A 25,778-nucleotide genomic window follows, 5' to 3' on the forward strand; every position below is an offset into this window, starting at 1 on the left:
TGATTGTCACTTCTTTGGTGCAGAGTCGACCGCCGTATCTTTACTAGTATTAATCCTTCCTTTTTATTAAAATTATTTTTGGGCTTTTAGATCTCTATAACTTCTCTATACATGCAGGTATAATAATGTGAGGTCCTAGCTATCACGTTTGTCTCACTAAATTTTATTTCGTGATCACCGTCTTTGAAAACATGTTCCGCTACAGCTGATTTGTCAATTTGTCCCAATCTACAGTTCCTTTTGTGTTCCGTTAGGTGGGTATTAACACTCCTTTTAGTCGTTCCAATATAAACCATGCCGCAGCTGCACGGAATTTTATACACACCTGGGGTGGCTAAGGGGTGTTGTTCGTCTTTCACCGATCTTAAACTTTCACTAATTTTCTTGGTGGGTCGAAAGATTGTTTCCACTTGAAACTTGGCCAAAATTTTCCCAATACGGTCCGTGATGTTATGAATAAATGGAAGAAAAACTTTTCCCGCCGACGGTTGTTGTTGTGTATTTTTGGACACTTTTCTTCTAGGGTGGAATGCTCGATCTATCTCGTTGTCAGCGTACCCATTTCTCTTGGAAGCCGTTCGCAGATGGCTTAAATCATCTTGCAAATAAATTGGCTCACAGATGTTATTAGCTCTGTCCACTAAAGTTTTTATGACTCCTCTCTAGGATGATGATTCAAATCTTTATGTAGGTAATGATCGGTGTGTGTGCTTTCCTATATACCTTGTGCCCTAAAGTTCCATCTGCTCGTTTAATAACCAATACATCAAAAAAAAAATTTGTTGTCCATTACTCTCTTTCTCCATGGTGAACTGTATCTTTGGATTGAAACTGTTTATGTGCACCAAAAAAATCACTTCGTTCCTCTCCAGCATGATTCCATATCACAAAGGCGTCATCCATGTATCGATACCATTTCAAAGAGCTTTTATTGACCGACTGCAGCACTTGTTGTTCGAAAAATTCCATAAATAGATTAGCAATAGCTGGGCTCAGAGGGCTACCCATGGCCACCCCATCAATTTGTTCATAAAACTCGTTGTTATATTGAAAATAAGTCGAGGATAGACAATGTCGAAACAAAGCTATTATATCAGTAGGAAACATATCAGCTATGTAAGAAAGAGCTTCATCAAATAAGACCCGCCAAATTACATAAATTGTTACCTTATAAATGCTTCCCAAAAACTTAGCTTAAATCTCTAAACTTAGATTTTGGACACCAGCATAAAGCCAGCATCAACTACTGAGCATGAAGTACTAAAGCTGATCAAAAGCCTCACATACAAAACATCAGCTGGTGTAAATGATGTACCAGTGTCACTTGTAATCTGTACTGCTTCACAAATCGCTAAGCCTTGGCTCACATTGTTAATCATTCACTGATACTATGTTGCCAGAAAAATTAAAAATAACAAAAGTGATACCACTATTCAAGTGTGGAAATAGGCATTAAGTTTAAAATTACTGACCCATTTCACTCTTGTTGGCTTGTTTGAAGTAACAGATTAATGAAACAATGAATTGCAAAGTATGAAAGACGACCACAGCCTACTGAATAATAGTGTGGCTTCCAAATTGATAGAACTACAGGAACATGGATATATGATTATACCAGCCAAAAATGGGTGTAACCCAGGGTAGTGTGGTAAGCCCCATTCTGTTTCTCATTTATATAATGATGTACACACCTCTGACACTGCTGCCAAGATCTGAGGACACATTTGCAGATGACACTAGTTAAATCAGTAACATTAAGGAATCTCTGTCCACTACAACTGATAAATTCCGGAAGTCATTTGATTCATGGTTCAGTGCCAAAAGGCTGACCCTAAATGAGAAGAAGAAAACTATACACAATTTGGGGAGATGGATAGAACCCTAGATCTCAATCTGGTCCTAGGTGGAAATGAGTTAGAAAGGGTACAATGAACAAAACTTATGGATGCAATGTCGCCAATACTTAAATTGCAAAGACTACACACCTAATTGCTCCTGGAAATTCAGTTCTGCATGTTTTGCTCTGAGAATTATTTCTAAAGTTTGCTCCCAGAGGTAGCTATAAAGGCATATTTTGGTTACTTCCAGTCCCTTGTACCTTATGGAATAGCTTTCTCGGTTAAAATTAATAGTTTATTAAATGCAATTTTTACATTGGAGAAAAGGGCTATTCTAATCTTGTCACACAGCTCGGCCAGAGCTCACTGCAAGTCCCTTTTTAAAAAGCTTTTTCATTATTGTTCCCTCCTTGTACATATACAAATGTTTATTGATGACAAAAGCTACACTTTGTGACCTGCTAACCAACTCCAACTACCACAATTATATTACAACTGTGGGTCCCTCCATGTAGAACAAGTCAGAACAACTCCCATTCAAAGACACGTGAGCCACTTCGGTGCTAAAAACTCTTGGAATAGGGAACAGTTTTCACATCAGAGTTAATCCTCGACTGCCCACCATGACTGAAGTCATGTCAAATTTCATCACTGTATTTCCCATTATGGGCATTATTCCTTTCTTGACCAGTGTGACTTGATCGCTACTATATGGCTGCTTTATATTTAGGTTCTTTGCAAAGACACCAATATAATATTATCTTTGGTAGATAGCTATGAATCTTGGGCTGCATTCATTTGTCGGCTTCCTGTGCTGGTGCTAGTTTAGTTATGATTTACAGTGATTCTATTTTCATTTTTCAAGAAACAAAAAATACTTTATTAATAAATGTAAGCATCATTCTTCATTATTAAAAAACTGCAATTCATGTAAGTACAAATGTTGCCTGTTTATGATGAAATTTAGTTCCATTTCTCTGAAGTAATGTTAGGCAATAATCCAATCATTACCCCACTTTGTTACAGAGTCATGGTTCCCAGAAATTTTTATGGAAAACAGAAAAAAGTGAAGAATATGAAGTTAGGCCTATTACTACGTATGAATCAGAAGATTCTGTCTTAGCTTCAGATAGTGAAGATGATATTGAGATAGTTGAAAATCATCAAAGTAATATAATTATAGCTGTGAGTGATGATAGTGCAGAGGACAGTGATGATGGGGAATTCGTGCATAATGAAAGTGATAACGAGAACATTAGTAACGAAGTTCAAAGCAAAAATGACTGGAGACGTACTACCCATTTTATTATTCACCGTGTTCAATCATGGAAGAGTTCTCTCCCTTGTGCACCAGAAGAGCCTCGTCAACCTGTGAATTATTTCAAGCAGTTGTTAGATGAAAAAATGGTGGGAAAATGTTGCTTCCCAAATCAACTTATATGCAGTACAGAAAGACATTTCTAAACCAATAAACATTGATAAAAATGAAATTAAACTGTTTTTTTGGTTGTTGTATGTTGTTGTTGTTGTTGTCTTCAGTACTGAGACTGGTTTGATGCAGCTCCCCATGCTACTCTATCCTGTGCATGCTTCTTCATCTCCCAGTACTTACTGCAACCTATATCCTTCTGAATCTGTTTAGTGTATTCATCTCTTGGTCTTCCTCTATGATTTTTACTCTCCACGCTGCCCTCCAATGCTAAATTTGTGAGCCCTTGATGTCTCAGAACATGTCCGACCAAACAGTCCCTTCTTGTCAAGTTGTGCCACAAACTCCTCTTCTCCCCAATTCTATTCAATACCTCCTCATTAGTTATGTGATCTACCCATCTAATCTTCAGCATTCTTCTGTAGCATCACATTTCGAAAGCTTCTATTCTCTTCTTGTCCAAACTGGTTATCGTCCATGTTTCACTTCCATACATGGCTACACTCCATACAAATACTTTCAGAAACGACTTCCTGACACTTAAATCAATACTCGATGTTAACAAATTTCTCTTCTTCAGAAACGCTTTCCTTGCCATTGCCAGTCTACATTTTATATCCTCTCTACTTAGACCATCATCAGTTATTTTGCTCCCCAAATAGCAAAACTCCTTTACTACTTTAAGTGTCTCATTTCCTAATCTGATTCCCTCAGCATCACCCGACTTAATTCGACTACATTCCATTATCCTTGTTTTGCTTTTGTTGATGTTCATCTTATATCCTCCTCTCAAGACACTGTCCATTCCGTTCAACTGCTCTTCCAAGTCCTTTGCTGTCTCTGACAGAATTACAATGTCATCAGCGAACCTCAAAGTTTTCATTTCTTCTCCATGGACTTTAATACCCACTCCGACTTTTTCTTTTGTTTCCTTTGCTGCTTGCTCAATATACATATTGAATAACATCGGGGAGAGGCTACAGCCCTGTCTAACTCCCTTCCCAACCGCTGCTTCCCTTTCATGCCCCTCGACTCTTATAACTGCCATCTGGTTTCTGTACACATTGTAAATAGCCTTTCGCTCCCTGTATTTTACCGCTGCCACCTTTAGAATTTGAAAGAGTATTCCAGTCAACATTGTCAAAATCTTTCTCTAAGTCTACAAATGCTAGAAACGTAGGACTTGCCTTTCCTTAATCTAGCTTCTAAGAAAAGTTGTAGCGTCAGTATTGTCTCACGTGCTCCAATATTTCTACGGAACCCAAACTGATCTTCGCCGAGGTCGGCTTCTACCAGTTTTTCCATTCGTCTGTAAAGAATTCGCGTTAGTATTTTGCAGCTGTGACTTATTAAACTGATAGTTCGGTAATTTTCACATCTGTCAACACCTGCTTTCTTTGGGATTGGAATAATTATATTCTTCTTGAAGTCTGAGGTTATTTCGCCTGTCTCATACATCTTGCCCACCAAATGGTAGAGTTTTGTCAGGACTGGCTCTCCCTAGGCCGTCAGTAGTTCCAATGGAATGTTGTCTACTCCCGGGGCCTTGTTACGACTCAGGTCTTTCAGTGCTCTGTCCAACTCTTCACGCAGTATCTTATCTCCCATTTCATCTTCATCTACATCCTCTTGCATTTCCATAATATTGTCCTAAAGTACATCGCCCTTGTATAAACCCTCTATATACTCCTTTCACCTTTCTGCTTTCCCTTGTTTGCTTAGAACTGGGTTTCCATCTGAGCTCTTGATATTCATACAAGTGGTTCTCTTTTCTCCAAAGGTGTCTATTTTTCCTGTAGGCAGTATCTATCTTACCCCTAGTAAGATAAGCCTCTACATCCTTAAATTTGTCCTCTAGCCATCCCTGCTTAGCCATTTTGCACTTCCCGTCGATTTAATTTTTGAGACGTTTGTATTCCCTTTTGCCTGCTTCATTTACTGCATTTTTATATTTTCTCCTTTCATCAATTAAATTCAATATTTCTTCTGTTACCCAAGGATTTATACTAGACCTCGTCTTTTTACCTACTTGATCCTCTGCTGCCTTCACTACTTCATCCCTCAAAGCTACCCATTCTTCTTATACTGTGTTTCTTTCCCCCATTCTTGTCAATTGTTCCCTTATGCCCTCCCTGAAACTCTGTACAACCTCTGGTTCTTTTAGTTTATCCAGGTCCCACCTTTTTGCAGTTTTTTCAGTTTTAATCTACAGTTCATAACCAATAGATTGTGGTCAGAGTCCACATCTGCCCCTGGAAATGTCTTACAATTTAGAACCTGGTTCCTAAATCTCTGTCTTACCATTATATAATCTATCTGATACCTTCTAGTATCTCCAGGATTCTTCTATGTATACAACCTTCTTTTATGATTCTTGAACCAAGTGTTAGCTATGATTAAGTTGTGCTCTGTGCAAAATTCTACAAGGCGGCTTCCTCTTTCATTTCTCTCCCCCAATCCATATTCACCCACTATGTTTCCTTCTCTCTCTTTTCCTACACTCGAATTCCAGTCACCCAGGACTATTAAATTTTCATTCCCCTTCACTACCTGAATAATTTCTTTCATCTCGTCATACATTTCATCAATTTCTTCATCATCTGCAGAGCTAGTTGGCATACAAACTTTTACTACTGTAGTAGGCATGGGCTCCGTGTCTATCTTGGCCACAATAATGCATTCACTATGCTGTTGGTAGTAGCTTACCCGCACTCGTATTTTTTTATTCATTATTAAACCTACTCCTGCATTACCCCTATTTCATTTTGTATTTATAACCCTATATTAACCTGACCAAAAGTCTTGTTCCTCCTGCCACTGAACTTCACTAATTCCCACTATATCTAACTTCAACCTTTCCATTTCCGTTTTTAAATTTTCTAACCTACCTGTCCGATTAAGGGATCTGACATTCCACACTCCGATCCGTAGAACGCCAGTTTTCTTTCTCCTGATAACGACGTCCTCTTGAGTAGTCCCTGCCCGGAGATATGAATAAGGGACTATTTTACCTCCGGAATATTTTACCCAAGAGGACACCATCATCATTTAACCATACAGTAAAGCTGCATGCCCTCGGGAAAAATTACAGCTGTAGTTTCCCCTTGCTTTCAGCCGTTCGCAGTACCAGCACAGCAAGGCCGTTTTGGTTAGTGTTGCAAGGTCAGATCAGTCAATCATCCAGACTGTTGCCCCTGCAACTACTGAATAGGCTGCTGCCCCTCTTTAGGAACCACACATTTGTCTGGCCTCTCAACAGATACCCCTTCATTGTTGTTGCACCTACGGTACGGCCATCTGTATCGCTGAGGCATCAAGCCTCCCCACCAATGGCAAGGTACATGGTTCATGGGTTCATGAGTTAAAAGAACAAATAACGTGAAAATTAAACCTAAATATGGGGTTATAAAGCATTTGTCTTGCGTGATTCAAATGGAATTGCACATAATTTAGAGATATATACAGGGAATATGAAGCATGACCCTTCCTTGCCTGCTGTTGGTGTAAGTGGAAACATTCTTCACTTGGCTTCTGTGATACCTAGATACATGTTTCACAAACTGTATTTTGATAATTCAATTCACAGGAATTTGGTTAGTAGTTGAACTAGAAAAAATGGGTATTCAGTCTTTAGGAACTGAGAGACCTAATTGGCTCAAAGGTTGTACATTCATATCTGACAAAGAGATGAAAAAGAGCAGTTGAGGGCAATATGAGGAACATTTATCGAGAATTGATGGTATTATGTTGTGTGCAGTAAAATGGTATGACAACAAGCCTGTTCATTTGCTCAGTACTTTTGCTGATGCTCATCCAACATCAATAGTGGAAAGATGAGACCGTACAAAGAAAGAAAAAATAAATGTTGAAATCCCCAGTATTGTTCACTATTATAATCGCTGCACCAGTGGTGTTGATCTGTTGGACTCACTGGTAGCATTGTATCCCATCAAGATCTGGTCGAAGAATTGGTATTTCAGACCTCTCACTTGCTTGATCTGACAGTAGTCGATGCTTGGCTACTATACAGAAGTTTCACATCAGAGTGAAAAATCTCCTTCTGGAAACATCCCCAGGCTATGGCTAAGCCATGTCTCTGCCACATCCTTTCTTCTAGGAGTGCTAGTTCTGCAAGGATCGCACGAGAGCTTCTGTGAAGTTTGGAAGGTAGGAAACTAGGTACTGGCAAAAATAAAGCCGTGAGGATGAGGCAAGAGTCTTGCTTGGGTAGCTCAGTTGGTAGAGCACTTGCCCGAGAAAGGCAAAAGTCCCGAGTTCGAGTCTCGGCCTGGCACACAGTTTTAATCTGCCAGGAAGTTTCATACAGAAGAGATTGTACAGGGTGTAAGGTGGGAAAACTAAAAAAGCCCAGCCTATTGGACTTCAAAGCTACTGTTGCTGCTTGTCATTGCCAACAGAATAAGGATGGACAGAGGAAAAGGGAAGACATAGTAGTTCGTAAATTGAAAATACAGTTCAGTTGAAGAAGAAAATTGGGTCAGCAGCACCACTGCCTGAAAAAAGAAGTGAGGAACAGCGGAATGGTCCACTGGCCTCAGTTTTCAGAAAAAAAAGAGGATGCTGCAAAAAGCTAGGATGTGATGGTGCACCAAAAGTGTCTTGTACAAAATGTACCATGCATCTTTGCTTTACATCAAATTCTAATTTTTTTTTTTTCATACTAAATAATATCAGAAGCGAAAAATAACCTTTAAAATGATGACACTAAAATTTTTAACTTCTTTTTTTTAAATTATTGTATTGTGTGTATTTTTGCCTGTAATTGTTTCCCATTATTCTTTCCTTACTTTCAATTTTATTGTAACATGCAGCTGTATTCTTGTCTTAACAGAAATACTACAATACTCACACAAGACTGAACAAAAAGTTCAGCTGCCCACTGTGACCTCAGAGTCACAGAGCTATTTTGAAAACATAAATAATTTTAAAGACAAACATTCACCTTATATGTGTTAAATACATTATTCTTTAACATTCTGTGTATATAAATCTTTTTTCCCACAGTAAATAACAATTTGGATAGTGGAGGGTTAAAATCATTTCTTGATCAGAAGTGTTTCTAAAATGTAATGAATATGTTAGCTTATGTGATTATGATTATTAGGCCCTTATTCGCTGTTGTTCTTTTGATTCTGTTAACTGGCGTACCACTGGTGCCATGTTTGTCTTTGCAAGAGAATGTTTCTTCTGTTGGTCTTCAGTGTCCTCTGTTTCAGATACAGAGCAACATACCTCCGCTGAGATGGATCAGGTGTTAACCTAACGAAGATGGTTACAGTATCAGCAGGTTTTCATGTGCACATGATTTTATCAGTGCTATGTAATGTATTTTTGTATTTTATTTTTGAGGAGTGTTTTAAATGAAAGTTTCATATTTTACCCACATCACTGACTTATTGCGCATTTTGTTCGTCTACGCAGATTCATGTAATTAGTTTAAGTTTTCACTGTTTAAGTAGTGTTTTATTTTCAAATTTCTTTCATTTACTTACTTATTGTGCTTGTTGCACTCAAAGCAGAAATTTTATTTTGTGATTATTCTTCCTATAATATACTGAGCGAAGTAGCTATAGCAGTCTTAATGTACTGTACTCACTTTCTGGAGGACTGGGGTTTACTCCCCATCCAGCCATCCTGACACATTTCCACGGTTTCTCCTGGTGAATGCTGGGATGCTTCCTTTGATTAGGCCATGGTTGATTCTGTGCTCTATCTCATCTTATCCTATCTTATTTTGTAAATGTTTTAAGTGTAATGTATATTTCTGACATCTGTGATACATTGTACCAAATGGTCTATGGATGAATAAATAAACAAAAGTGGGACATTAGTGTTTCTTAGACAATACAACATTTCACTAAGAGAGTTGTGAAGTTCTCATTTCATTTATAGCCACTTCATTAGTGCCAACCAAAAACACTAACAGAATCAAGACCCACAGTGTCCAACTCAAGAGTTTCTTGTTGTCACATCCTGGAAACAAGCATTTGGTTTAATTCTGCTTTTAACAAGTTGGAGATGTTTTTTCTCATCACTCAAGCAATGACAAAGATCCAAAGAATTATTTAGTGGCCGCATTGCATTAGGTTTTCAAGGAAACAATTTTTTATTGCCACTTTTTAAAACAGTTCTCCAGCCTGACTGGTGTTGTCTACTTGTACATTAGCTTAGAACTGTGTGTTGATTGAGTTTCTTCCCTATCACTGTTATCAGGCTTAATTGACTCATCAGGCTCAGCTGGTTCACACCTGTCCATTATTTCTGTTTTACACCTGCAAGAATCCTACCACCATTCTTTAGTACATTTCCCTTCTTTTAACAAGGTATCAATCTTACCACAGAAGTTGTATACGTTATCACATTCAGTGCACAGACTACCATTTCTCAACTTTTCTTAACTTTCTGCAAACATTAAGCTTTTGAGCAGTCATGTTTATTGCCTGTTCTACTTCGACTTTCAACCCATTTGTGAATTAGTCCATGTACTTCTTCCATTAGAAACACAAAGCTCTCACTACTACAGTTGCTGTGGGTAAGTTTCTTACTGAGGCTGTCTATCACAATGTGAGCATAATTCAGTTTTTGCCTCAGATTCACTTTCGTTCATGTATAATGATATACATTTTTACACTTTATGCACATCATACCTCTCCCGATATGCTTTCTACAGTTACAACTATCAAAGCCAACTCACTACTTCGTTATTCATAATGAAAGAAGAACCAACTGCAACGTGTTCTAAGCATGAAGAACACCTGCAACATCACAAAACAATGACGGGAAAAGTATCTGCCGAGTGCTTATTTGTAAGCAATCTCAAGGTTCTTTTGGCTTCACAGGAAAGGGAAATTAACATAGTAAGAGAAGATTTGGCTGCAACACATTTGGAATACGAAGACCACATGAAGAAAAGTGAAGAATTAGAGAAAAAGCTGCCTTAAAATGAAAGTGATCAGCATATAGGCAGTACTGTGTTCATGTAATCCATATATGGCTGAGAATACCAATAATAACAAGCTTGTTACTGTGAACCAGGACCCGAATTCTAGTGCTTCAAACAAGAACTCCAAGAAAAATGTGTGTTTCACCAGCAGCTCAAACATTAAAATGCAACCATGTCTATTGTGATTTAAACCTAATATTCTTCCAAAAACAATGCTGGCACTACTCACAAACCCAAAGTTACCTATCACTACTTCCCAAAAACAAAGCAAAAGTAAACATGAAAACAAAAACCGTGTGGCCAAAAGCTCAAGGCTGCAATTTATCCTACATTTTTGGATGAAGACACACAGATTGAATGTTAAGGCTATGTTTACCATCACACCAACACAAATTTCACATTAAAAAACATTACTTTCGAATACATTACGGGAAAGGCCGGGATCAATGTCTTACAAATATTTACTATTAAAAACAGTCTTGATCACGATTTATTTATCAATGTGACCAGTTTCAACCTCTACTGTGGTCATCTTCAGACCATTGAGTAGGAACATCTTTCTGTTGGAGGTAGTGGATCTCCAACAGAAAGAGGTTCCTACTCAATGGTCTGGGGATGACCACAGTAGTGGTCGAAACCGGTCACCTTGATAAATAGATTGTGATCAAGATTGTTTTTAATAGTAAATAAAAAACATCAACCAAAATACGCATGTCTGAGATTTTCATAATTGCAACAGGAACAAATGATGTTGCCTGCAAAACAGCTAACACCTAATAAAAACCAAACTACCATGCACTGTATTGATAAAAGTATTCGTAGTGAATATCTTTTCGAGACATGACCTTCCAAACTGGCCATGTGTAAACAAAGAAGTAATCCATGTTAATTTGAAGCTCTACAAGGGTCAATCCAAATGAAGTGCTCCAATAAAAATTAAGTTGGTTGCTTGACAATTTTTAAATGTTTTAATTTTTTATGTGTGTTTATCCTATAATTAAGAAGCTCAAAACAGGTTTTTTTTAATGTTACCTTTCACCTTTTCTGAATGGCAGCCATTTTCATTTGTAAGTGCGCGATAATGTTTCAGTTTAGAGGGGTTAGCAAAATTATGAATATCTCTGCACTGGGTTAAATTACAACATTGCAATTGACATGATTGTTTTTAGAAAATTGTCCTCTACAACACTGTCTATTGCACCCTAAATTCAAAATGACCTCCAAAGTTTGGTATCAATTTTCAAAAATCCACATTTTAGGCCCAAAAATAACAAACAACGAGTGATTGGTGAGAGTATTTTTTCCAACATATCATACACTACTAGCCTCATATAGAGCAAGAACACTTACAAATGTTTAATCATCATCATCATCATCATCATCATCATCTATGATTATGCCTTTCAGCATTCAGTCTGGAGCATAGCCCCCTTATAAAATTCCTCCAAGGTCCCCTATTCAGTGCTAACATTGGTGCCTCTTCTGATGTTAAGCCTATTAGTTCAAAATCATTCTTAACCGAATCCAAGTACCTTCTCCTTGGTCTGCCCCGACTCCTCCTACCCTCTACTGCTGAACCCATGAGTCTCTTGGGTAATCTTGCTTCTCCCATGCGTGTAACATGACCCCACCATCTAAGCCTGTTCGCCCTGACTGCTACATCTATAGAGTTCATTCCCAGTTTTTCTTTGATTTCCTCATTGTGGACACCCTCCTGCCATTGTTCCCATCTACTAGTACCTGCAATCATCCTAGCTACTTTCATATCCGTAACCTCAACCTTGTTGATAAGGTAACCTGAATCCACCCAGATTTCGCTCCCATACAGCAAAGGTGGTCGAAAGATTGAATGGTGCACAGATAACTTAGTCTTGGTACTGACTTCCTTCTTGCAGAAGAGAGTAGATCGTAGCTGAGCACTCGCTGCATTAGCTATGCTACACCTCGCTTCCAGTTCTTTCACTATGTTGCCATCCTGTGAGAATATGCATCTTAAGTACTTGAAACCGTCCACCTGTTCTAACTTTGTTCCTCCTATTTGGCACTCAATCCGTTTATATTTCTTTCCCACTGACATTACTTTCGTTTTGCAGATGCTAATCTTCATACCATAGTCCTTACATTTCTGATCTAGCTCTGAAATATTACTTTGCAAACTTTCAATCGAATCTGCCATCACAACTAAGTCATCCGCATATGCAAGACTGCTTATTTTGGGTTCACATATCTTAATCTCACCCCGCCAGTCTATTGTTTTCAACATATGATCCATAAATAATATGAACAACAGTGGAGACAGGTTGCAGCCTTGTCTTACCCCTGAAACTACTCTGAACCATGAACTCAATTTACCGTCAACTCGAACTGCTGCCTTACTATCTATGTAAAGACCTTTAATTGCTTGCAAAAGATTGCCTCCTATTCCATAATCTCGTAGAACAGACAATAACTTCCTCCTAGGAACCCGGTCATATGCCTTTTCTAGATCTATAAAGCATAGATACAATTCCCTGTTCCACTCATAACACTTCTCCATTATTTGCCGTAAGCTAAAGATCTGGTCCTGACAACCTCTAAGAGGCCTAAACCCACACTGATTTTCATCCAATTGCTCCTCAACTAACACTCGCACTTGCCTTTCAACAATACCTGAGAAGATTTTACCCACAACGCTGATTAAAGAGATACCTCTGTAGTTGTTACAATCTTTTCTGTTTCCATGTTTAAAGATTGGTGTGATTACTGCTTTTGTCCAGTCTGATGGAACCTGTCCCGACTCCCAGGCCATTTCAATTATTCAGTGTAGCCATTTAAGACCTGAATTCCACTGTATTTGGTGAGTTCCGACTTAATTTCATCCACCCCAGCTGCTTTAATGCACTGCAATCTATTGACCATTTTCTCCACTTCCTCAAATGTGATGCTATTTCCATCATCATTCCTATCCCATTGTACATCGAAATCTGAAACATTACTGATCGTACATTGAGCAACTCTTCAAAATATTCCCTCCATCTGCCCAAGGCAGACCTGTCCAAAATACTTGTCACTTCCTTCTTACCTCCGTTTCGAAGACTGCTAATTACACTCCAGAATGGTTTTCCAGCAGCTTGACCCATAGACTCCAACCCGTTTCCAAAGTCTTCCCAAGATTTCTTCTTGGATGCTGCAATTATCTGTTTGGCTTTGTTTCTTTCTTCAACATAACTTTCTCTGTCTATCTGAGTTCTAGTATGTAGCCATTTTTGATACGCCTTCTTTTTCTTTTTACAGGCTGCCTTGACTGTGTCATTCCACCAAGCTGTTTGCTTCATCCTACCTTTACACACTACTGTTCCAAGACATTCTGTAGCCACTTCTAGCACTGCGTCCCTGTACCTTGTCCATTCCTTTTCCAATGGCTAATTGACTACCTTCAACTAACTGGTACCTTTCTGAGATTACTGTTATGTACTTGTGCCTGATTTCCTTATCCTGTAGTTTCTCCACTCTTATCCTCCTACATATGGACCTGACCTCTTGCACTTTCGGCCTCACAATCCCAATTTCACTGCAGATTGAATAATGATCAGTGTCGTCAAAGAATCCCCTGAATACACGCGTGTCCCTCACAGCCTTCCTGAATTCCTGATCTGTTATTATATAGTCAATGACAGATCTGGTTCCCCTGCCTTCCCAAGTATATCGGTGAATGTTCTTATGTTTAAAAAAGGAGTTTGTGATTACTAAGCCCATACTGGCACAGAAATCCAAGAGTTGTTTCCCGTTCCTGTTGGCCTCCATATCCTCTCCAAATTTAGCCATAATCTTTTCACACCCTTCTGTTCGATTTCCAATCCTGGCATTAAAATCATCCACGCTCAGAACACTGTCCTTGTCCTTAACTCTAACAACTACATCACTGAGTACATTATAAAAACTGTCCATCTTATCTTGATCTGTCCCTTCACAATGTGAATATACTGACACAATCCTAATTTTCTTGCTAGACACTGTCAAATCTATCCACATCAGTCGTTCGTTTACATACCTTATTGCAACTACGCTGGGTTCCATTTCTTTCCTGATGTAAAGCCCTACACCCCATTGTGCTATTCCTGCTTTGACTCCTGACAGGTAGACCTTGTATTCTCCCACTTCCTCTTTTTTCTCACCCCTTACCCGAATGTCACTAACAGCTAAAACGTCCAGCCCCATCTTACTTGCAGCCTCTGCCAGCTCTACCTTCTTCCCGGAGTAGCCCCCATTGATATTAATAGCTCCCCATCTCATTACCATTTGTTTGCCAAGTCGTATCGTAGGAGTCCCTGGTTTGTCAGTTAGAGGTGGGACTCCATCACCTCTAAAGGTCCGAGGCATTTTGCTCTGATTGTTGCCAGCATCATATTTATAGTACCAGGGAAGCAGGTTGCTCGCCTTACTTGCCCCGAGTCCCATTGGGTTTTACCCCTAACGGTTAAGGGACTAACTGGTGGATTTGGTAGTCTTTGCCGTATGAGCACAAAGGTGATCACGACTCAGAATATGTCCGAGATGCCCAGCCTTATTCCAAAGTAACTGGTACCCTGACTGTCGGGACCACTTACTTGGCCACTCATACGTTGCCCGTGGTTCATGAACTAGGACATGACTACAGGAGCCCACACCATGAACCATATAGTGATATAGAATGTTTAATTTTTATGAATTTTTTTGTAAAGTTTTGGGTAAGTTATTTCAGGTGGGACTGAATATAAAATTTTGATTTTTGCACTGTTTGTACAACTGTATGATAGCAACGTACTGTAAAAATTTCAACACTGATATCTGACTGTGAACAAAGATATGAATTTTTGAAAATGCGGAGATAATTCACATTACTCTACAACTGATTTTATGGCTGCTGCCTATTCATGTGTAATATTGGTGGGATATAATAAATTTTTATTGAAGTAAGGTACTTAATTATATACAAAAAGTGGAAACATCACTGAGATTAACATTTATATTATTTTGATATACTCAGAATAAATATTTTCAATTACCATCCTTCGAGATGCAGCAGTTCCTAAACCTGGTGGTGAATGTTAAGAACACTTTTTCTTCAGACAGCTTCTGTGATATAGAATAAGACCTCCCAATTGCTGCGGTAATTTCAAGCACTGTCAGTTTCCTTAAAACATTTTTCATAGCTATCCAAACTTTGTCACTAGTAGATTTCTTTAATGACGTTCTTGGGCCAGCAGGGTGGTAAAAATGCACAAAAACATCATTGTTTTCCTAACTTATTCTTTCTAACTCTGCAAGCCACCACTGTCCATCATACACACATGCCACTATGTCATTCAACATTAAAGACAGATGTAATTTTACTGACAATGATCCTCATAAATTTAAGTTTCTGATGTTACATAACATCAAACAAAGTTTTCTGCAATGCCAAGGAATTTGTAGAAATGCCTTGTTACTTTTATTGCTATACAGTTTTCAAATCTGGTTTGAAGTTATCCTTGGAAAAGACATACATGTTCTGCACAGTGAGAATTTGGTCTGTGGTTGGTCTTTGTAGGCTGGCATTACTTACTTCACGTTTTGTTGTACCTCCTACTCCACCACATGCATTTTTACCATGGCAAGATGCAAAAACGTGCCATTCAGCTGCCAACCCAAAGTCTATTTGAAAAATTCATTTTGTTCTTATGCTGACTACCACTTCCATCTGAAAAGTGTATCAGCTTCTCAACCTTGGGAAAAAATTTTTTATGTAATTTATTACATACTTTTGAAACACATTTACAGCCAAAGTGTTGTGCTCCAAGTAGTCACTTAGAATACAAATTGAACTACAAACTTCATCTTTCTCATTTTTAAAGTAGAGGATAAATGGATGCACTGTTGACTGGTCATTGAACCAGTGGTACCCTTGTATTCCAAACCGAATCACAAATTTAAAATTTTCTGCAAAATCATCTAGCACTATGCATTCAGTTTCATGAAGTTATGCTTTTTTTTGTCCTTCAAAAACTTACTTTGGATTTTAGAAAAATAGTGGTGACTTGAGTTTTTATAAGTTATCAATTAAAGATTCCAACTACTCTTCCTGACATTTAACCACTGTTATCATTTCTATCTTGACAGTTGTAACCCACTGCTTGAACGTAATACTGTGTATCATTTCCTCATCATATTCGTGAAACAACTCAATAACAGTTTTCTTACCAGGGCATTTATTACACAAACTCATCATGTAGTCTTAACTGTTAGTGTCACAGACCATTAAATCTAGTGACTGTGTAGTTAAGATCACTGAGTGTTGCACAAGCAATCATCAGTTTGACATTAACAAACACATACAGAGTGTGTCCCCGAGGATCCAGCCAAAATACACCACTTAGGGCAGAGGTCACAATTTTGACCATGCAATTTTTCATTCAGGATGACAATTTTTGAAAGCGTACGCAACGTTCATTTAAATTTGACAGCACTAGTCATTTCTGCTTTGTTACTTTAACTCCATTTATAACAACTCTCTTGCTATCTTTGCAACCTGAGCACATTCTACCATTTTCATCATCTTCAAAAAGCTGCCGGATCTTTTTGTTTCTTCACTTATACCTAATCCTCCTTTCCTGTAACTGGAAGAATGCCTTGGTATTTCACTAATTTTCAGGTTGATTTAACCAAACGATGAGAAATGCTGAATTCATGAGCTATTTTTTCCTCTTAACCATGAGTGAGGGAGCAAACTTAAAATATTAACTATTTCCTCTTTAGATGTCACTGAACATTTAATTTTTAATTTCGCTATTGTTGTCGTTGTCGTCTTCAGTCCTGAGACTGGTTTGACACAGCTCTCCATGCTACTCTATCATGTGCAAGCTGCTTCAATCTCTCAGTACCTACTGCAACCTACATCCTTCTGAATCTGTTTAGTGTATTCATCTCTTGGTCTCCCACTACAATTTTTACCCTCCACCCTGCCCTCCAATAATAAATTGGTGATCCCTTGATGCCTCGGAACACATCCTACCAACCGATCCCTTCTTCTGGTCAAGTTGTGCCACAAACTCCTTTTCTCCCCAATTCTATTCAATACCTCCTCATTAGTTATGTGATCTACCCATCTAATCTTCAGCATTCTTCTGTAGCACCACATTTCGAAAGCTTCTATTCTCTGCTTGTCCAAACTATTTATCGTCCATGTTTCACTTCCATACATGGCTACACACCATACAACTACTTTCAGAAACAACTTCCTGACTCTTAAATCAATACTCGATATTATCAAATTTCTCTTCTTCAGAAACGCTTTCCTTGCCATTGCCAGTCTACATTTTATATCCTCTCTACTTTGATCATCATCAGTTATTTTGCTCCCCAAATAGCAAAACTCCTTTCTACTTTTTTAAGTGTCATTTCCTAATCTAATTCCCTCAACATCACCCGACTTAATTCGACTACATTCCATTATCCTCATTTTGCTTTTGTTGATGTTCATCTTATATTCTCCTTTCAAGACACTGTCCATTCCGTTCAACTGCTCTACCAAGTCCTTTACTGTCTCTGACAGAGTTACAATGTCACTGACAAACCTCAAAGTTTTTACTTCTTCTCCATGGATTTCAATACCTATTCCAAATTTTTCTTTTGTTTACTTTCCTGCTTGCTAAAAAATACACATTGAATAACATCTGGGAGAGGCTACAACCCTATGTCACTCCCTTCCCAACCACTACTTCCCTTTCATGTCCCTCGACTCCCAACTGCCATCCAGTTTCTGTACAAATTGAAATAGCCTTTCGCTACCTGTTAGTTTACCCCTGCCACCTTCAGAATTTGAAAGAGAGTATTCCAGTCAACATCGTCAAAGGTTTACCTCTCCTTAATCTATTTTCTAAGATAAGTCGTAGGGTCAGTATTGCCTCACGTGTTCCAATATTTCTATGAAATCCAAAATTATCTTCCCTGAGGTCGGCTTCTACCAGTTTTTCCATTTGTCTGTAAAGAATTCGCATCAGTATTTTGCAGCTGTGACTTATTAAACTGATAGTTCGGTAATTTTCACATGTCAACACCTGCTTTCTTTGGCATCGGAATTATTACCTTCTTCTTGACGTCTGAGGGTATTTCGCCTGTCTCGTACATCTTGCTCATCTGATGCTAGAGTTTCGTCATGGCTGGCTCTCCCAAGGCTATCAGTAGTTCTAAGGGAATGTTGTCTACTCCTCGGGTCTTGTTTCGACTCAGGTCTTTCAGTGCTCTGTCAAACTCTTCACGCAGTATCATATCTCCCATTTCATCTTCATCTACATCCTCTTCTATTTCCATAATATTGATACTCCTTCCACCTTTCTGCTTTCCCTTCTTTGCTTAGAACTGGGATTCCATCCGAGCTCTTGATATCCATACAAGTGCTTCTCTTTTCTACAAAGGTGTCTAATTTTCCTATAGGCAGTATCTGACTCCTGGTGAGATAAGCCTCTACATCCTTACATTTGTCCTCTAGCCATTCCTGCTAAGCCATTTTGCACTTCCTGTAAATCTCCTTTTTTAGACGTTTGCATTCCTTTTCGCCTGCTTCATTTACTGCATTTTTATATTTTCTCCTTTCATCAATTAAATTCAATATTTCTTCTGTTACCCAAGGGTTTATACTAGCCCTCATCTTTTTACCTATTTGATCCTCTGCTGCCTTCACTATTTCATCCCTCAAAGCTACCCATTCTTCTACTGTATTTCCTTCCCCCATTCCTGTCAATTGTTCCCTTATGCTCACCCTGAAACACTCTACAACCTCTGGTTAGTCGGTTCATCCAGGTTCCATCTCCTTAAATTCTCACCTTTTTGCAGTTTCTTCAGTTTTCATCTACAGTTCATAACTAATAAATAGTGGTCGGAGTCCACATCTGCCCCTGGAAATGTTTAACCATTTAAAACCTGTTTCCTAAATATCTGTCTTACCATTATATAATCTACCTAACACCTTCCAGTGTTTCCACACCTGTTCCCTGTATACAACCTTCTTTCATGATTCTTGAACCAAGTGTTAGCTATGATTAAGTTATGCTCCGTGTAAAATTCTACCAGGTGGCTTCCTCTTTCATTTCTTACCCCCAATCCATATTCACTTACTATGTTTCCTTCTCTCCTTTTTCCTACTATCTAATTCCAGTCACCCATGACTAAAGTTTTCGCCTCCCTTCACTACCTGAATAAATTCTATTAAGCTCAAATATTCAGTGTCAGAGGTTGGTGGTAGGTTTTCTTCTTCTTTAGAAATAATGTTGGTATCTTATTATTAAAGCTCGATTCCAAGTCTTCTCTAATTTTGTCTGAAATTTGTTGTACCTAATTTTTAATTGCTGCTTTTCTTTTTCTGCTACTTAATTTTATTATTTTTAAAGAAGGAGATACATCTAACTTAGAACAAGCAAAATCCAATAGGCTAACAGCTTCCTTATTAGAAAATATAAATGTCATTAACAAGGTCACACGATTCTGGTTCTGATTTCACAACAAATATTTTTGAGTAACAATTTGGGGACAGGGAATTTCCAGGAATCACATTACAGAAGAACTTACTTGAAATTTAAACGAAGTTTGTCGAACTTCAAAGTCACTGACTATTTTCAAGTTTTTTGAAACTCAACCGTAAACTGTTTTGTGACGCTTCACTTGCTATCTTTCCAACAGAGCACTGTTCATCCATGTTATTGCATTCCAGTTAACCTCTCAAAATTAATTACAAATTACACACAGAACAAGGCACATAACACATTGTACACTCTCAATGAAGTATGTACATCCACTCTAACAGATGTTTCAGAACAGACCGACTGCAACAATGCCACACCCAGCAATGATGTAATTCTTTATTGACAATAAACCTGACATTACAAAACACAGTCAGCCAATGAACAGAATGACGTTGCCAGAGCTCGACTGCAGTGCAGAGCATGGACGAGTGTCTTCAGTTTTAGAAACATTCAGTCATAAATAAAGTAATTGAACAAAAGCAATATCTTTATAGCAGACTTACTTTTATAGAAAGTTTGGAAAAAGCATTCTTTATACCAATTGCTTCATATTATATTAATTAATTAAACCAAACAAGTAATAAGCCTAATAATTCAGGCGATAGCAAGGAAAGGTGTTTGTATCATTCTCACTAACCGCTTTTTCGCAATAAAGAACAGCGGTAATTGTTTATTTCCTATTGTACTTCGACGAAATGTGAGTAATTCATAGTAATACCAACAGTGTTTGTAGGTATTTTGCGTAATTGTTTAAAGTCCTCCGGGAGAACTATTGAATAAGGAGCTGCGTTAGTGTAATGGTTAAAGCGTCTGAATGCTAAGCGAAAGGTTCTGAGGTTAAACCTTGTTCGGTGCTTAATATTTTCTTTATTTAAAAACAATATTGAAGTGTCTTACTTCATGAATTTTATTCGTTTGAATGTAATTTTTTGAAATTTCTAGTGGCAAGTAAAATCGACCATAAGGAAAGTATACACTATGGAATTTTACCTCTGCAAACTCTTCAAAATTTCGTGCAATGGTTTACTACATCTAATGCTGCACAATAATTGCACTGTACATCGAAACAAAATTAAGTCATTTATGGGGGGAAGGTATCAGTCAAGAAGATGTGCAAAAATCAAATTTTTGGGCCAAATAGTTTTTGTGAAATCAAATGATGAAAGTGTGTCAAAGCAGTCTAAACACCATGTGTTTGCACAGGCGAGCAGTGCAGTGATGACAAAATTGCACACAGCGCGGAATGCGGGGAGCACGTGTCTGTAGCAATGAAAGGGTTAATGTGGCCGTGGTGGCTTTACTTCATAAACTGTGCGCTCCCCCCTAAACGCAAGTTTACGAACTATACTATGGCGCTGCTTCTCTTGGCGCGTGCAACTGGCAACGCAGCAATAACCCGCGTCTGGGCGGGGCACGCGCAAACCGCCAAGATAAAAGAATTAACTATAGTGAAAACTATAGAAGAAAACAAGAAGCTCAAATGGAATTAAAACACACAATAGCTGACACACTAATGGTGGAAGAGGAAGAACTATCTGCTCCAAAGGAACAGAAATCATGCCAGAAATGCTCTGATTTGGACAAAATTGTGCATGATTTGGAGAGGGGAAAAAAAAAAAAAATTGGTAGCATTGGTGTACTAAATTTCAGCCAAATCTGAGACTATCGGATGGAACATTTTCTCAAATTGGTTGAACGGACATGGAATGACCCAATAAATAGGAGCACATGTAAAAAAAAGTAAAAACAGCTTTCTTAAAAGTGAAGGGAAAACAATTGAGGACCCACTACAGATAGCCAACATATTCAACACACATTACACAAATATCGCAACAAAACTAATTCAAGGAAGATGTGATTTCAGCTCCAGACCACAACTACCAATGAATGATAAAACCATGTTTCTATACACTGTTACTGCATTAGAGGTACAAAATGCCTTAAATCAGTTACAAAATAAAATGACCTATGGGTGTGATGGGATTCCAGACAAAGTAATAAAGAACAGTGCAAGATACATAGATTCTCCACCTGTTGACATGATTAACCTGTCATTTAGCACAGCAGTCTTCCCAGAAAAACTAAAGAAATCGATTGTCAAGCCTATTTACAATAAGGGTAACCAGTCTGATGTTATCAATTACTGGCCTATATCATTGTTATCTGGAATTTCAAAAGTAATTGGAAGGGTAATGCACGAAAGACTGTCATTTTCTGAATAAATATAAAATTCTAGTTAATGGACAAAACGGTTTTAGGAAAAATAGATGATCAGGAAACTATATTGCTATGGGGTTCGTGGAGCAGCACATGATTGGTTCAAATCCTGTCATTCTAATAAGTATCAGAGCGTAGAGGTACAGCATGCGGATCAAGTCTACTCATCGGCATACCAAAGAGTCAGGTATGACATGCCGCACAGCTCTTTACTGGGGCCACTGCTGTGCTTAATCTTGCCAAGCCTTATATCAACAGCAGATGCAGTATTATTTGCCAAAGACACCAGTCTGTTTGTCACAGCTACGAATTAAACTGACTTACTAGAGAGAGTCACAGTAGCGACAGAAGAAGCAAATGTGGTTAACAAACAACAAATTAATTGTTAATGACAACAAATTAATTGTTAATGACAACAAATTAATTGTTAATGACAACAAATTAATTGTTAATGACAAAAAAGTTTGTTATTTCTGAAGTTCATCCAAAGTAAAATCTGACCGAACTGTAGAAATTAGGCAGTGTAAGATAAAGCAAACCCCCATACTAACTTTTTAGAATTATGGCTAGATGAATAATGTGGGAGAAACACACAAATGTTAAAACATTATAAGTCAGTATTATGTTCTGAGAATACTAAAAAATTCCTATAGTGTTGATGCAGTGCTATGTTCATACTTTGCACTCACTCATACATAGCACACTAAGATATTGTATCATATTTTGAAGGAATACCAGTTTGGCCAAACACTCATTTGCGCTTTAAAGGAAGACAATAAGGATAATCAGAGGTATGACACACAGAGAATCATGTAAAAATGTTTTCAAGGAACTACAAATCATGACAACCATGTATCTATATTTCTGAAAGTATATGTTTTATGAAGTCACACCAGGAACATTCTTTGTTAAACAGTCATAGAGAAAGTCACACAAAAGCTATGTATCAAAAAAGTGTTCTTTATCAGCCAAAAATCTTATTTAGTGCACTACCAAAGGAAATTATAAGTACACCAAAATTCCACATATTCAAAAATGAACTTAAAAAAATGTTAATTAGCAAGAGTTTTTATAGTGTCAAGGAATACTTAAACCACCGGCATTCAATATACAGTAGCTTACTTCATCACATAACCCAAAATGCTCATTGAAAACTAAATGGTATTCATCTATTATTCTAATTTAGCATATTATCAGTGTTGTTATGCAAATGGTTTCATGTTGTATGTAATAATATTTTATTTATGGACATATAATTGTAAACCATTTCATGTCCTATTTTCTATGTAAGGCAATGTATGACAAATCCTATATCATTTTTACAATGAGATACAAAGATGCTAAGTAAATAAATGTTCAATTTCATAGTTTAATGCAGTATGGTAGCTACTCTGGGGAAAAGTCCACATACAGCAAAGACATTCTTCTCACCCAGAAGAGAGCTATGAGAATAATGAACAGGGCAAAGTCAACTGACAGCTGCATACCTCCCTTCAAAAATTCACTCATTTTTCCTCTTGGTAGTCTAGATATTAGAAACATGTGAGAGTGTAAAAAGTAATATCAATAAATGCAACAAAAATATGGATGTTCATGATCACAATACAAAAAACAAAGCTCCATGTTCCAATTGTATCTCCACCCTCAAAAACTCACATATAACCAAGGCATCCAACTATACAAGTCTACCACCAGAAACAAGGAACAGGAAGTGTCTACCTTTGTTTAATGAGACTCTGAAAACCTTCGTGCTTCATAACTGCTTCACACAGTATCTGAACATTGATGTAAAGTAGTTTTGGGTTAATATCATCTAAAAATAGGCAAACTGCGTGCTCTAATAATGCCAGCCAGGTATGTGTTTTGTATATATACGAGAAAGAAATTGAACTAAACTAGTAACTATGCAAAGTCATGTTTGTACATTCCCATCACATCGCCTCATGAAATAAGCCACATCGTGTTATGAACTGTTTAATATCAAATGTATGTATGTGCATCAACATGTGCATATCTAGTACAAAAATTATTCAAGGGCCAAATAAATACAGTATTTCGCTGTTGTGTTTTTCTGGGCTTAAGTTACTGATTGGACACCGTCAACTCAACAACCCCTCCACACACCATTCCATGAATCTCTGTTGTGGACAGACTAATCTGTAGCGAAGCCCGAGGTCTAAGTTAGGTTAGAAGATAACAATTTGGGAGTGGGTTGGCGAACCCAACAATTCTCAAAGCAGAAATTCTGATTGTGTTAAATTGAGGGACCGGTGCCAAGGTCCGATGAGTGCGGCCGTGCCATAAGAGGGGATGTGGGGGAGGGGGTGCTGATGAGTGCCAATACATAACTTTTGCGTTTTTCGACAACTTTTATAATAATGTAACACGAAGCACACATTTCACGACATACGCCATGCTAGAGGTAACTGAAATCATCGTCGACGCCATCTTGTTAATCTATAATGTAATGATTCAAATGCCCTGTCTTAGGTGTATACGAGTGTATATATACAAAACTGGTGAACAAACGTTATTTCGTCTCTGTAAGCACCAACAGACAATTTATACTACAGCGAACGTGGCTTCAGTGATTGTTAGGAAGACAAAATGAAATTTGTATTGAAATGGAAAACATGACACGAAAATAATCATCTGAAGTTTCTTTTCAAAGAACACTGACGACAATGCTGTTATTGCGTGAAACAGTACAATAGCTGCAAAAAGTCTGAGGGAGGACACAGAAGATTAGCTCATGAGAAACCTAAGCTAACAGTCACTTTGTTTACGTAAACTACCTGATATCAACATAAATTAAAAGTCTTACAGCAACTGCTCCCTCCGTGAGATGCCAGCTCATCTTGATAGGAAACACGGCAAGAAAATGTGTTTTGCTAAAAAAAAAAGTACTTTCACGCCCAACCGTTTTAGCCGCGCAACGTGATACACTGTACACTAGAATGCCCAACGGCCAACTGACACTATGGGGGTGCTGGGTGGAAGAGAAACTGTAGACACTTAGGGTATGCTGCCTCCGCTAGTTCATCATTTCCGCCGCGAGATGTCAGTCACGCTACATGTGAACCTGTTGGAGTATTGGCCCCTGCACAGTATACCCCCTCCTATTTATCGACCAACCGATACAAAGGTTGGGCCCTAATTGAAATGACCTGCTATTTATTGCCCCTTGTAATGATGTCAGCGTCGAAGCAGAACTGGGAGCGCGGGGCGTGAACTGTACCACAGAATAGAAGATATACAGAAGAATGGAATCTCAGCTGCAATCCAAGTTCCAGAATTTAATGCGCATGCGCGAGTCTACCATGTTGTAACCGAGTAAAGACCTGTGGTTGAAGCCACAGGCGAACATACGCGTTTTATTTCTTTCATTAAATGTGAATTTTTTAGATTCTGGACTTAACCTACAAATAAACGATTGTTTACTGTACTGTAACAATTGGAAACATGTAATGAGCTATAGTAAGCAAAAAGGCTACACGGGAAAGTAACGAACGATTCCTACGAGGACGCTGATTTATTACAGAAAACAGTTTTACGATTTTCTTGCTGTAAACAGTAAAAGTTCGTTAAACTGTAAAACATTACTGTATGTAAATGAAGCTACATGAGCTCCTTTGGTTAGTTTTTCGGTAGACGTTCTCCTTTCCCTTTAAACTATTAGAGGCGACTTGTTTCACATTTCTGCGTCTCATTCGATCCTGAGGAAAATAATTGGTGTATAAAATTCATTTCGTTCGTGCCTTATAGTTTCATATCAGAGATTTATGATGAAATGTCTATTTTTTTCATTATGGGTC

General features: G+C 38.0%; 1 protein-coding gene across 2 annotated transcripts in view; it reads right to left on the reverse strand.

The window, feature by feature from the left end:
* LOC124551172 (replication protein A 70 kDa DNA-binding subunit-like) overlaps positions 1-24,969 on the reverse strand; it is a 76,194-nt gene extending 51,225 nt beyond the window's left edge. Inside the window, exon 1 of one of the 2 annotated variants that reach the window (XM_047126162.1) lies at positions 24,788-24,969. In XM_047126162.1, the coding sequence (XP_046982118.1) occupies positions 24,788-24,820 (33 nt within the window). In that variant the 5' untranslated portion in view covers positions 24,821-24,969. The remainder of the gene's footprint in view (positions 1-24,787) is intronic. The other variant, XM_047126161.1, reaches the window with a different exon arrangement.
* Between the last annotated feature and the right edge of the window lie 809 nt (positions 24,970-25,778).

This window comes from Schistocerca americana, chromosome 9 (assembly GCF_021461395.2).
Source record: "Schistocerca americana isolate TAMUIC-IGC-003095 chromosome 9, iqSchAmer2.1, whole genome shotgun sequence".
Taxonomy (NCBI): Eukaryota; Metazoa; Arthropoda; class Insecta; order Orthoptera; family Acrididae; genus Schistocerca; species Schistocerca americana.